Genomic DNA, 13,746 nt, shown 5'->3' on the forward strand with positions numbered 1-13,746 from the left:
AAATATCTGTTCCCGTGACAATCAACCCACTTGCTTATATCACTGACTGCTCCCTCACTATACACAACAGTGGAACCTGAACAGTACATGTAGCAATGTCTTCTCTGATTATCAGCCCAGAACTGTGTCGGAGGAAAGATGGAGAAAAGCTGGCACGGGCTGACTGATTTAATAGTATTTTTATACTGATGACTCCATAGCAACTCTTCACAATTTACAAACAGCTGCCTAAAATCCATACAACTAGTAATCACGAGGCCCAGAGTCACCCTACACTAAACTAGAGATGGGAAGATCCTAGCTTCTGACCATGTTGTCATCAGCACTGTCAATTGTTTGTACAGCCAGGTTTATATTGGAAGAAGAGGGCCATTAAAACATCACTTTAACTGCAGAGCAACTAAAGGGCAGCTTTAGCTGTCCCTGTAGCTGGCTAGAGGTGAAATTCAGGTGATGCCATGAGGGTTGTTACTTAACAATGGTTAGTGAGGGTCTTCATGCTATGGTTAGAGGGGCATGAAGATGAACTAGCTAATTTGATTCACTCCAACTCTCTAAATAAAATTAGCATACGGGATCCAGTGGAACTTTTGTTCCTATGAATCCTTTTTCATAAGTGGGAAGTTCTACCATATGTGCATTTTTTTAAAAAAAACCCAGTTGGCCTTCTGAGTCTAGGATCCCTTCTTTCCAGACTGAGTTGACTTTCTTTGACTCCAATAGCAAAAGACCATCTGAAGAAAAAGCCTTGGAAGTATAATTTCTCATAAATTCATTTTTTCTTTTCTATTTTTTTCAAAAAAGAAAACAATCTGAAGCACGACATTGGCCAAGCATTGATATGTGCTACTGTGATTGTATCCACACTATGATTTATAATACTTATTAAATTCGCCTCCTCCAGTTGGTTTGTCTTCAGGTGCTCAAAATGTCTTCTTTTGGCAGGTCTGTCTGCAGAAATACAGAGACCACCAAAGAGAACAAAGTGAGTAACCAACTCTTTTGTTTGTGTGAGAACCTGTGGCAGAAGTGGGGATACAAAGGCAACCCTCCCTCTGCACCACACCTGACCCTTCCTATTTAATGACCAGTCTTAAATGTTAGTGTTGTTGGTGGGTTAATACGTAATGTCTTTTGGGAATATTGTTTAACAACACAAGTGTTTTTCCATAAAAATACAGAACAGAAGCAAATAGAAGAGGTGACATCCTCACAGGAGAAGGAGCTGGCAGAAAAAGATGCCACCATAAGAGCTGTAAGTCATTCATTTCCCTTACAATCCTGATTTAAGCCCCCTCTTTTTGTCTGCGTATCTATATTCGATGACTGATGCATGCTTCCTTTAATTTCCGCATCTTAGTTGGAAGAAGTGAACAAGAGCTTAGCCAGCGAACTGGCCCAGCTTCTGAAGCAGAATGAGGAACTGAAGCACTTAATAAATCTCGATCCAGAAAGTGAGTATTATTTTAACTTAACAACATTTTAATTGTTTTCATTTTAAAAATAAAAGCGATTTATTCATCTTGGCTGTATGAGTTCTAATTTTTTGTTATTTTTTTGCCAGGAGAGGCTGACAGAAAGGAGTTGGAGGTTGCAATATTGAAGAAAAAATTGGAAAAGGAGCAGAAGGCAATCAGCTGACTCACTGCTGTAAGCATATTACATGATAGTAAGAAATTAGAACAACCTCTGTAAGCCAGATTTTATAATGTACTAACTGTACTTGCTCAATTTCTTTTAACAGGAGGTCTCAAGAGAGAGGGAGAGGAGAAGAGACCTCATGAGAGCGCGGGACCGGGCAATCGATGCCATCTGCTCCCAGCTACTGTCTATCCCTTATTCGGAGAGAAGATTGTCGGTGAGCTTTGTCCTTCTGCTTCTGGGAGAGAAATAGACATATTTCAATTGATGACTCTCTACCCCATTCTAAAATATTTCTTTAACAATTTTCAGCCTCTGCAAGAAGCAAATAGAAAGAAATATCTGAATGCGTCAAGAAGGTAAATGATACCATTTTTAAGACATTACATGTTTTTTTTCATAGAAAAGTTATCATACAACATTTGGTAGTAAAAATCAAATCAAATTTGCAACACAATTTTTATTCTTTTACAGTAGCTTGGGGTCAAACAGGTGACTCTATCGCGGTCAAGAACATGTGGGTTCCCAACCGCAGATTGTAGTAGAGATGGAGTAAGTGATCTGATATGTTTCTGTTTCATTCTGAATATGGTCAATATTTTCGGGCAAATACGGTAGGAGTCATGCAAAAAAAAAAAGAAGAATTTTTTTGTTTGAATGTTTCCATGAATTGTCCTGAAATTTTCACATTCAGGTTAGGCTATAACATTCAGCCATGAAATAGGAGATTTTATACAGAATGCCCTCTCTTATGCCATTAGAAATAGAGCTTAGATGGCTTTTCTTGATGTGCTGGGTTGCATTGTTCCAAAGGCAAATGTAATTTAAAAATTTGCTAATATTCTACCTGCTAATTTTTGCTGAGAAGTTATTCATTAGATAAATTATTGTCTCTTTCAACTGGCTAGTTTGGATTAGACAAAAATGCTGTTTGATGTGTAATTTAATGTGTTAGTTATTTTTTTATTGAAATTCTAATCTCTGTTTCAAAATAAGATCTGTTTTTTTCTTCAAATACAATCTTCAAATACAAGGTTGCACTAACATGATTTCCATTCTAACCTACTTGTTTTTAATCTGTTTTAGTGAATTCAAAGACACCTGTCCCTCTTTTTGGGACTCCCTCTTCTCCCTTTTTAACCAGGAACAACCAGGACCAGCTGTGGCTCAGAGATGCAGTCAAGTGACATACATCACTTTTTACACCTCTTCCTTAACAAAGACACTGGCAATTGGTCCCAATTTGATCCCAGCTGAGGTCTTAACATGATGACTATCTGTATTATGTAAATTCTCCTTCACCACCAAATACACTCCTGAAGAAATTGCCTTTGGCATCCCCTTCTTATCTGGGGGTCAAAGTCAGGAAAATGCTTCCAGAAATTTGAATGTCATGCAGGATGATTGTGCCCTGCAAGTTTCTGCCCTGAGTACCTGGGATGTTAAGAAAGAAAACCTCAAGAGGGCCCAGGGGAAAGACATCAAGCGTGCTTTGGCCAACGGCCTTGCCAGCCAAGTTAATACCTTCCATCTACCCAAATGTCCATCCATCCTCCTCCTCGTCACCAGACGAACAATGTCTTTGTCATAAAAAATATGGTGAGATGTAATTAAAAGAAAAGCATACCAGCTTGTTCATTGCCCAGGTTACAGGAACCGTGTTAGGTTTTGGAGTTCCTGGAGATTTGGTGGAAAACAGACTGCAGGACTCATGGCTGTTGGCTGAGTAACCAGGGCTAGCAGCCTTGCCCAAAATAACTCAAATTGCAAGGGTAAACCAGGGGAAGTTGGCAGTAAAAGGCAGCACAGCTATTGAACTGTTTATGTTTGGAAACCAGGAGCTTATTTTTTGCCTCAGAAACAATAAAGCTCGGTAACGAAAGAAGTAGGAGAGTTCGAAACAAAGAATCATTGAGCATCTAGAACAGCATAAAAACACAGCATAAGGTGGCCTGCATTGAAGCTTGTTCCAAAGAAACAGCTAGCACAAGCATTAAACATACTGCCAATACTGTAATAGCAAATATAAGCACCAGCTCACTGCAAGAAACAAAGCAACAAATGTGCAGCGCAATTGCAGTTATGATTGAATATCTGGGCTATAAAATAACAAACAGGAAAAACAACCAAATGGAAGACTGGGCTGGAAAATCAGCAAGCTAGGATCAGATGCAAGCAGAGTAGAACAGATGAAAGAAAAGAAGAACAAGACCAAATGATACTAGGTCAAAAAATATCACCTAGAAATAAGGAAGATTAAGGAAGCTTTGGAAATAATAAAGCAGCAAACCACAGCCGTAGCCAAGAAGATCAGCAGACATGAAGTTCAAATTCCACACTGCAGACAGGCTCTGCAATTTAAATTTAAATATTTCTGGGAACACTTGACAAGGAAGACACAGAAAAGGTCAGCTCTCTCTACTCCAGCGGTTCAGGTCCTAGCACTGCATGACGGAATGAGCTCCCGTCACTCACCTCAGCTTCTGCCAACCTAGCAGTTTAAAAGAATGAAAAATGCAAGTAGATAAATAGGTGACACTGTGGTGGGAAGCCATCAGCGCTTTGTGCGATAGCAAGAAACCAGCCGGCGCTAGTCCTGCACAAATGCAAGCAAATAAATAAATAAATAAATAAATAATAAACCTGCTTAGCAACAACTTTCAAATTGCTAACTGGTGTCGTAGCTGAGCTTGGCTTATAAAAAAAACAATATCTTTCCACCTGAGCAGAAAGAAATTTGCCCTACGGGAAAGGAGCAAAACTCCGACTCCTGATTGACAAGATAATTTGTGGAAACTGCAAGAAAAGCAAGACCAACTTGAACGTAGTGTGGATTGAGTACAAGAAGGCATTTGACTCAATGTAACCTGATTGGATAATCAAGTACCCAGAGATACGATGGGTAAATAGAAACAGCAAAAGCTTTGTCAAAGATCAATGACACAGTGGGAAGACCCAGCTGCAGGTCAGTGGTGATAGATTGGGAGAGGTTAAAATGAAGAGAGGACTCTTTCAAGGCGACTCACTATCACCACTACTCTTTGTCATTGCACTAATTTCTATGTCAACAATACTGAATAACTCAGGCTATGGCTATCAAACATCTAAAACATCTGCCGGACTATTCCACCTCCTTTACATGGACGATTTGAAGCAGTATGGAAAAACACCATCTGAAATAGAATTGCTGCTCAACACTGTCTGTTGAGCCAAGATTTGCATTGGAGTTTGGGCTGAACAAATGTGCCACTGTCACCAGCAAATGAGGAAAAACAGTGAAACTGAAGGACTCAAGATGTCCTGTGGAAACAACATCAAGAATGTAGATGAAGACAATCACTACAAGTGCCTGGACATTCTTCAGACTGACAACATCAAGCACATTGGAGAAAAAGGTTAGAAATGAACATATCAAGAGAGTAAAGATCTTAAAGTCCAAAATCATTGGACAAAGTACCATCAAGGCAATTAACAGCAGGCATTAAATGCACAGGGGGAATAGCGGACTGGACTCAAGCAGAACTAAAGGCCACGGATAGGAAGACCAGAAAAATAATGACAATGAATCATGCCCTTTATCCTCACAGTGATGCTGACAGACTCTACATACCAAGGAAAATGGATAGGCATGGAATGTCATAAGTATATCAGATGGTTGAAGAAAAAAAAAGGGCATTGTAAGAATATTTGAAGGGGACTGAAGATGATGCCAGGAACACCTATACCAGGAAGACCTACTGGGTACTGGAAAGACCAAACCGGCCTACAAAAAAGACCAAATAAAGAACAGAAATGAAGACAAAGTATTACATAGTCAGCGCATTAAAAAAAATAGGCAAAGCTGATAATAAAAAGAGTTGGCAATGGCTAAGAGCAGGAAAGTTGAAGAAAGAGACAGAGGGGCTAATTCTAGCTGCACAAGATCAAGCCTGAAGAAGAAATGCATACAAGGTCAGAATTGAGGAGATGGGAACAGATAACAAGTGCTGCCTTTGTAAAGAAGCTGAAGAAACGGTGGACCACCTGATTAGCTGCTGCAAGTAGACCACCTGATTAGCTGCTGCAAACTGACTACAAACAATGGCATGATGTAGTAGCCACCATGGTGCATAGCAAGATCTGCAAAGAAAAACCATTTGTCTGCAAGCGAGAACCGGTGGGACCATGAAATAAAGGCATAGAAAATGAAGCAGCTAAAATGTTCTGGGACTTTAGAACTCAAACAGACAGGTACCTGCCATATAAAAAGTCAATTGTCAGTAAGAAATAAAAAACAATCTGGATAGTGGATGTGGCAATACCTGGAGAAAGTAGAAGAGAAGAGAAAGACTGGAGAAGATAACACAATATGAAAACCAGCAAATAGAAATAGAACAATTGTGACAAAAAAAAGCAAAGTATACCAATAGCAATAGACAGCTTGGATGAAATCCCAAACCAACTGGAACACCACTTGGAAAAGCATTGGCAATGACAAAATTACCATTGGTTAATTGCAAAAGGCGACTTTACTCACAACAGCCTATGCTAAAACCATCAAACATTAACATCTGCCCATCCCAGGTCCTTGGGAAGGACTCAACAGGTGAACAAAAATGCAGGGGCACGTGACCCGCTTAACAAATGTCACAACGCTGCAACTTTGGAATTGGCTACAGTCATAAATCAAGGACTACCTGTATTATAATGAATGTCAACCTAATGCAGAACACAGTTTTTATAGCTTTATTTTCTGTACTTGTTTTCTTGTACAAAACATTTCATCTCCATATATTGATCATGAAGTAAAATACATTTTAAAATAAAATATATTATATTACATTTAATGAAGAAATATATTTAAACAGCTATCTTTGAAAGAGCAGGAAAGGTAACCTAATGCTGAATTTATTTTTATTCATTGCCCTGCAAAGGAGGGCACTTACAGGCATGAAATGATTTATAGCAGGTACTACAGACGCATGAACCCTACATAAGAAGACAAACCAACGCCACCTTTATAAAATCTAATTTAACCCTGATTTATTTAAATTCTCTCTCCCTCCCTCCCTCCCTCCCTCCCTCCCTCTCTCTCCCAGGATCTAATTTAAGAGGGATATGGCTAATATGTTCATTTATTCTTCACTTTTGTGTCATTGGGAATGCCTGACCTTAACTGGTGTTAAGCACTTTCTCTTATGAGGAACAACATTAATGCCAGAAGACCCAACAAAGAAGCTATCTCAGGCATTTCAGGGTCAGCCAAAAATACATTGCAATGAGTACGATTTCCATATTTTTTGAGAAAGGACACTTCCGTGCAATAAAAGATAAGAATTGAAACAGAATGAAAACTGAATGAGGAGGAGGGACTTTCTCTCAGGCTCACACCAGGCCCTCCCAAAATGGCACGCTGCTCTTTGATCCCCACATGAATTGGCAGAGCCAGGTCTTCATGCTCATTGGAAGGCTGGGAGAGTGTGGGCCAACCTCACCTCTGGAGGCAAGATGATCCAGGGAGTGGGGGGCCATGGCAGAAAACGCTCTTCTTAGATCCCACCAGTCAAAAATCTCTAATGAAACTATTGATTTAATAAAAAATGATGGACAATGAAGAATATTGGAAGTTTCACTAATAAACTGGATTAGGTTGAACTTTGCAAGACCATAAGAAAAGAAAAAGAAACACTTCAGTTTAACATGATAAACATTAAATAATGCATAGCCAAAGGAGCAGGCAGGATTCAGAAGTGGTTACAGCACAATGGATCACATTTAGGTTGTTCAGAACGTCATTGAAAGGCACAATGAGTACATCTGCCTCTGTGCATGGCTTTCATTGACTATGAAAAGGTATTTGACTTGGTATTTCAGCAGGTAATAATTAATGCATTGATCAACCAAGTCGTAGACACTGCTTATATAAACTTACTGTAATCAATGTATGAAAAAACAATGCTGACAATTTGCCTTAATGATCTTAAAGTGGAATCAACATAGAATGAGGTGAATGACAAGATGACACAATAAACCTTATCTTTTCTCAGCCTGTCTTGAAGAAGCATTTTGAAAACTAGACTGGGCAAAAGATGGAATAAAAATCAATGGTGACTATTTAAATCACTTAAGATTTGCATATGTTGTTGTTCTCTTCTCACAATAGCCAGAAGAATTACAAAGACATGTACAAGTGCTGCACAAAGCAGGGGAAATCATTTGTCTTAAAAATAAATGTGAAAAAGAGCCAAGTCATGTTCAATAAATTCACCAAAGAAAAAAATTTATACTGGGAGAAGAACTAGACAAAGTAGATCATTATATACTGCTCAAAAAATAAAGGGAACACAAACTTATAGGATGTCTTCTTTTTGTGTTCCCTTTATTTTTTTGAGCAGTATATATATATATATATATATATCTCAGCAAACGAATCTCAATGGAAGGTGATATAAAGGAAATTGAACGGCATGTTAAATGTGGTTGGCGGGCATTCGGCAAATTAAGCGTAATTTTAAAAAACCTCTCTATGCCTGAAAAGTCTTTGATCAGTGTGTGCTACTTGTTTTAACATATGTCCAGCAAAACATGGACACTAACCTCACAATTGATACAAAAGCTACAAGTGGCATATAAAGTTGCTGAGCTACAAATTGTTGATCTGTTTTCTAGTTCATGTCATGCACCAAGGCCAACATTATTCCAGATGCTATTTTATTTCTCATTTCCACATCCCAGTCTCCTATAATTAGCGTGACATCTTTTTTGGTGTTAAGTCAACAAGTGTTGCAAATCATCATAGAACTGGCCCATTTCCTCTTTGTCTATAATTGGAGCATAGACTTGGATCACACATTAGTGTGTTTTTGTCTTAAATTGAGATCACAGTGTCGGTGTGTGGAGAGATGCCCGAATATAGACCTTGATACCTTTTGGTACTCTATTTTTTATTGCAATTTATGTGTCCACAAGATTGAGACTTGGTACTATTTGGATTTGAAGGGATTCATCCAAGTTTTTTAAAAGTTTCCTAATTTCCAGAATATCAGTGTCTAATTTTGCCATTTCTTTTCCTTGAAATCAGTGAGGTTTGATTTGGCTCTCATTAACTTAAATCCTATTGATTTTAATGGATCAGTATACCTATCTTTGGATGCAAGCCTGTTAGGTCACTAGAATTAAAAATGCATAACTTTTCTCTGCAATTGGCTTGCAAAGAGCTGAATTCCAAATCTTCAGGTATTGCTGATATTCTCATAAACTGATTATTCTCTTTATTTTACTTTTTAGAACACACACACACACACACACACACACACACATTAAATAATAATAAAAGCACATTATAGAACTGGAAGATATGCTAAGCATCATAAAAGTAACAATCTATATGTTCTTTCATAAAAGTAAAATATGAATTGTTTTGAAGCTAGATTTAACAGTCTTGGCTATGCATCACAGGAATGAAGCATAAACTTTTATGACTGATATTTTCCTGTACCACATCACCTTTTTCTTCAATCCCTTGACATTAAACCTGATTTTAAAGTTAAGCGATAAATGTATATACTTCGTCCACATCAGGAGATCTGTGAAAACAGTTATCTTAAACCAGAAAGTCCAGCAGATATGTATTGAATTGATATATATTCTCTCCTTCTCTTTCTCCTTCTTCTCCCTCTCCCTCTCTATATACGTCTGTCTTCTGTTTTAACATGAAAACCAAGATAAACTTGCTTCCAAAACCACAGGCCAGTTTATGCCCACAGAAGAGTTAAATATTGGCCTCTGGAACACCTAAAACTAAATGAGCCTTAACTCTGCAGGCCATTTGGAAAATGCTGAAGACCTGTTTACCTTGGTATAAGATTCAGGAAGTTAGTGAAGTCCAGATGGTTTGATGCTGTTTTTTTTTTAAAAAAAAAAATCAAAAGTCAAAATCCTTATAGTTCAGCTCTAGAAAGACAAACATATTATGGCTCCAAACCATTCATAGAATTATTATAGAGCAGCTATGGATGTCTGCTATGAATTATGGCATCAATTTATTGAAATATGTATGTCTGTAAATGTGTATCTCGTATGTTTTTGTTTCTTCTCTTTTATTTTTTTCTCCCTTTTATAGTTTTGTTATTATTTTTTTTTCATTGTTACGTTTTTAAAAAGCTCTTTAGTCTATCATTGGTCGTCTAGACTTTCCTAACTTGGTATTGGTTGGGCAGCATTTTTATTGTGAGATCTTGCCACAATGAATGTGTATTAGATACTGTCCCACAAACCAGCTAATAAACACAAGTCTAGGTTGTTGCATTAACCTACCTTGTGTGATTAAGGTTCAGTGTGCTGTATGAATTAAATAATGGCATCATTGTGACTGTTTCTTATGAATAGCTAGTAATAACTAGTAATATGGACACCAAAGTGTTTTCAAGATATACATCAGAGATGGGGAATGATGGCCCTTTTACAACTTGTGGACTTCAACTCCCAGAATTCTTGAGCTAATCATACTGGCTCACCAATTCTGGGAGTTGAAGTCCACAAGTCGTAAAAGAGCCATCATTCCCCATCTCTGCTTTAAGGCAAAAGAAAAAAAAATGCTGCTGAAATTTGACAATACATATTCTTCAGTAAGATGTAGTTTGCCCATTTGTTTTATAAAGGATATCTGGGAAATTTGCACGACCAAGCAAACCCAATAGATGAAGTAACATTGGCTTGTTTAGGATCCTATCCAACACAATCCATGTCACTTTTTTGTGGCTTGTTCAAGAGCCGAGTTGTAACAAAATTAATTTCCTTTGTCCAGATTGAGCTACTAAAGATGTTTCAATGATTGCTGATTGAGATCTCAAAGCAAGTGGTGTTGTGCAAACATCTGTTAAAATGGATAAAACAGAGTTAATCTTTGTAAGAAATCAATTGCTGGATAAAGTAAGCTGACTAAAAGCTACCTAAGGCCAGTTGAATATGTTTTATTTCTTACTAGTGCTCTTGGTTCACTTTTGGTGTTCTCTCATTTGTGTGGGCCTTCTCTGAGACTAAAGTGTTTTACTAAAAGTCACAAGTGGTTTCAAAGTGATTGCACAAATAAATATAATATCTTGACATGAAAAGAGAAATAACTGATAGTTAAACATACCTTAAGTATTTGATGAAATATCAGTTGTTTGGATTAATCTCCACAAAGCACGAACATTTGACTTCCGCAGCTAGAAGCTAACTTGACTTAGAACATAATGCCACTTACTTAAAAAAAAGCCAATTAATGCTCAATCTAGATCTAGAAATAGATTTATTTTAACAAGAATTGAACAGTAAACATATATACAATATAATTACAGACAACCCTGTTTTTAGTATGCACAGAAATAGCCAGTTTTGCTCCAGTGTGAAGGAAAAAAGAAAAAAGGTAAACTTGGAGATGTTAAATGCTTAGCAAGGCTTACAGGCTATAGCAACTCCTTTGGAGGTAGAAAGACACCAAAATCATAAAACTCAGCCTGCCCCGGGCAGTGAGGAATTTTTGTGCCAATTTTTCAAATTTACACTTTCGTTATGGTTGACAAATAGAAAAAAAAAGCTTTGCATGACTTAGTTCCTTTACAGAATTAGTTACAACTGCATAATAAGTTGGAATGCTATCCTTTATGGGAGAGATGTCATTTTGCTGCCTGTATGAGCAATCATTTTGAGATATGGCAAGGTACAAATTTAATAGTAATAATATCTGCTTTCTAAAAATTGACGTTTACCAAAATAGTTTTAGTATGATTGGCCAGCCATCTCTAATACAGTTATCCAAAATGTCCCAATTTAAAAAGAAAATGTATTTGGTATCAAAATCATGTAGGCATTGGCTGCAGTTCTTTACCTTCCTACAAGGCAAGAGTAAGGCTATGATGCTAAGCCCACTTGGAAGAGGCAGACTGAAAACAGTGGAAGTTGCTTCCAAGTGGATGTGCTCAGGTGCAAAGGTGACAGTCCATGTTACTCCTGCTCTAGACATGCTGCTGGAAACCATTTATCACCCGAATAGTGTTTTGATGCCATCGTAATGTCCCTATCATGGTGACCAATTACCTGGAACAGGGAAATGTTAAAAAAAGAAAGGAAGAAAGATGGAGTGTCACCACGGGAGCATCTGAAAAGTTGAAAAAATAGGCTGTTCATGACCAGTAGCCTTTCCCCCCCCTTTCATTCAGTTTGTGTAACTTAACAGATCACATCCCCTTATGGATAAAATCGTGATGCCATTGATGTCTGCTATGGAAAAAGAAAAACAGCTCAAGAATTCCCTTTCACCCTACAGTATCTGGCATACTGTACTTCACTTGGAAAAAAAATGGTCTTAATAATGGCCCATGATGAAGTTTAGCAAACAAACAGTGACCGTTGTTCCCTCCCCAGCTGCTGCAAAGAAAATCAACCGTAATCTCCCTTGCACAGGATTTATCATAATATATATGTTTGTTGTTACGATTGCAACCCTGTTGTCCCAGCTGTCAGCCATCAGATCTGCTCCATTTACAATTTTATAAAGAATTTTTTCACATCACAATGCTTCTCTGAAATGTACAATATTTTAATATGCATATAAAAATATAGCCCTGCTTGTGTATATACTTACAACTCTACAGAGGAACCATTTTCCCCACACCGTCTTGCTAAAGAAGGATTTAACAGACTGCACTCTCAAATTATTATTGTTAAACCCTTGCGAGAAGCTGCAAAACCATTTCTTCTCTCAGATGCAGCCACTGAAGCCTCTTGAGCAGAGAGGACTTTTTCTTAAGACTCTTACGTACATTTGGCAAAGGAAAGGGGCAGAAGAGAATTTGAAAAAATAGGACTTTTTTAAAGATTCATTTGACAAAAATATAAACAGCGATCTATATGTTCTGGCTAGTGGATTAACACTCAGTGACAATCACAACCCCCACCCGAGGCCTTGCCTCAAATCACTGGCTCAAAATAGGAAACCCAATGGAGAAATGTTCGGTCTAACCGCTGAATAGAGAAATACAAGTTTAATAAAAAGCTCCTAGATGTCTCTTGTTTTACAGATAGGTAGCTGCAATTTTTGTTCATACAGTAGGAAAAAAAAAAAAAAACCAGCTGTTAAGGGCCGAAGCAGGCCCTTCTGCGACCAGACCTTTCACATTGGGGTACAGTTTCAGAAAAACTTTTTCATTCAAAGGACGTGGAATGCTAGGAGACGGACAGGCACAATTCTACGCTTTGCTCTCAGGAGCTGTAACAAACATTGGCTTTGATGGAAGACTGACCTCGGTCGGTGTAGTTGGCGAGGAAAGGTTGCTCTTGATTTTTGTTTGAAAAGATACATTGGTTTAAAAACAAAAAGGTAGCCATCAAAGTGACAAGGACACTTTGCCCTTCATTTCATGTAGCCCCCCCCCCCAATGCTTAATATGTAGCAGCAAAGCCAAACCCGCACAGTTAACTTCAACAACTGAATTTGCTCTCAGCGAGTAGAATGCACACTGTTCACTTCATTCCCCTCTTTGAAACAACGCTATTGCACCTGGGTAGACCAAAAGCCTGTGCCTGTAGCAAACACCACGGTGACATCTAGTGGCACACGTGTGTTAAATCCTGTTCTTGTCCACAGTATGCAGTCTCTGCTTATTGTTCATCAAAAAGTGAGGATGATTTTCTACATTCAGTGTAGAGATTAGTCATAACTTTAGACAAGGTGTTCTTTTGTCGTATCTCCTGATCTCTTTCTGCAGGATTGTTCGTTCTGCTTGCTTTCAGCAGGCAAACGCCAAGTTTTTGACGGCGTCAACCACTCTGAATGTATTTTTTAATGACTATGCAGCCGTGCCGGAACACTGGACATGGCATGTTGGGGAGCAGCGTCCATGTGTTGGTGTTGGGGTCATAAGCTTCCATATTTCCTAGGGCGGGGCCTTCACTGCTGACAATTCCACCAGTGGCGTAAATTTTTCCATCGAGGACCACAGCGCTGTGCAGAGAGAAAAGAGAGGAGAGTAATGCAGTTAGTAACAGCCCGCCAAGCCCTTGCTCTATTTAGTAATTGATCCTGCTATTTGAAAGAACAGTTTCCGCATTAGAGTCATAACTGCCACCAACCAATGACTATAA

General features: G+C 38.3%; 1 protein-coding gene and 1 long non-coding RNA gene across 3 annotated transcripts in view; one reads left to right on the top strand and one right to left on the bottom strand.

Moving 5' to 3' along the window:
* The first annotated feature begins 1,522 nt into the window (after positions 1 to 1,522).
* LOC120309073 lies at positions 1,523 to 6,318 on the top strand. The gene is made up of 2 exons (XR_005556987.1): positions 1,523 to 2,193; positions 2,728 to 6,318. It is a non-coding gene; the product is annotated as an uncharacterized LOC120309073 (long non-coding RNA).
* Positions 6,319 to 10,893: 4,575 nt separating this feature from the next.
* Positions 10,894 to 13,746, bottom strand: part of KLHL29 (kelch like family member 29) — a 155,599-nt gene continuing 152,746 nt past the window's right edge. The window contains exon 11 of one of the 2 annotated variants that reach the window (XM_039345890.1): positions 10,894 to 13,606. In XM_039345890.1, the coding sequence (XP_039201824.1) occupies positions 13,423 to 13,606 (184 nt within the window). In that variant the 3' untranslated portion in view covers positions 10,894 to 13,422. The remainder of the gene's footprint in view (positions 13,607 to 13,746) is intronic. The other variant, XM_039345891.1, reaches the window with a different exon arrangement.

This window comes from Crotalus tigris, unplaced genomic scaffold (genome assembly GCF_016545835.1).
Source record: "Crotalus tigris isolate CLP2741 ecotype Arizona unplaced genomic scaffold, ASM1654583v1 scf7180000017980.1470182205:1502881, whole genome shotgun sequence".
In the NCBI taxonomy this organism is placed as follows: domain Eukaryota; kingdom Metazoa; phylum Chordata; class Lepidosauria; order Squamata; family Viperidae; genus Crotalus; species Crotalus tigris.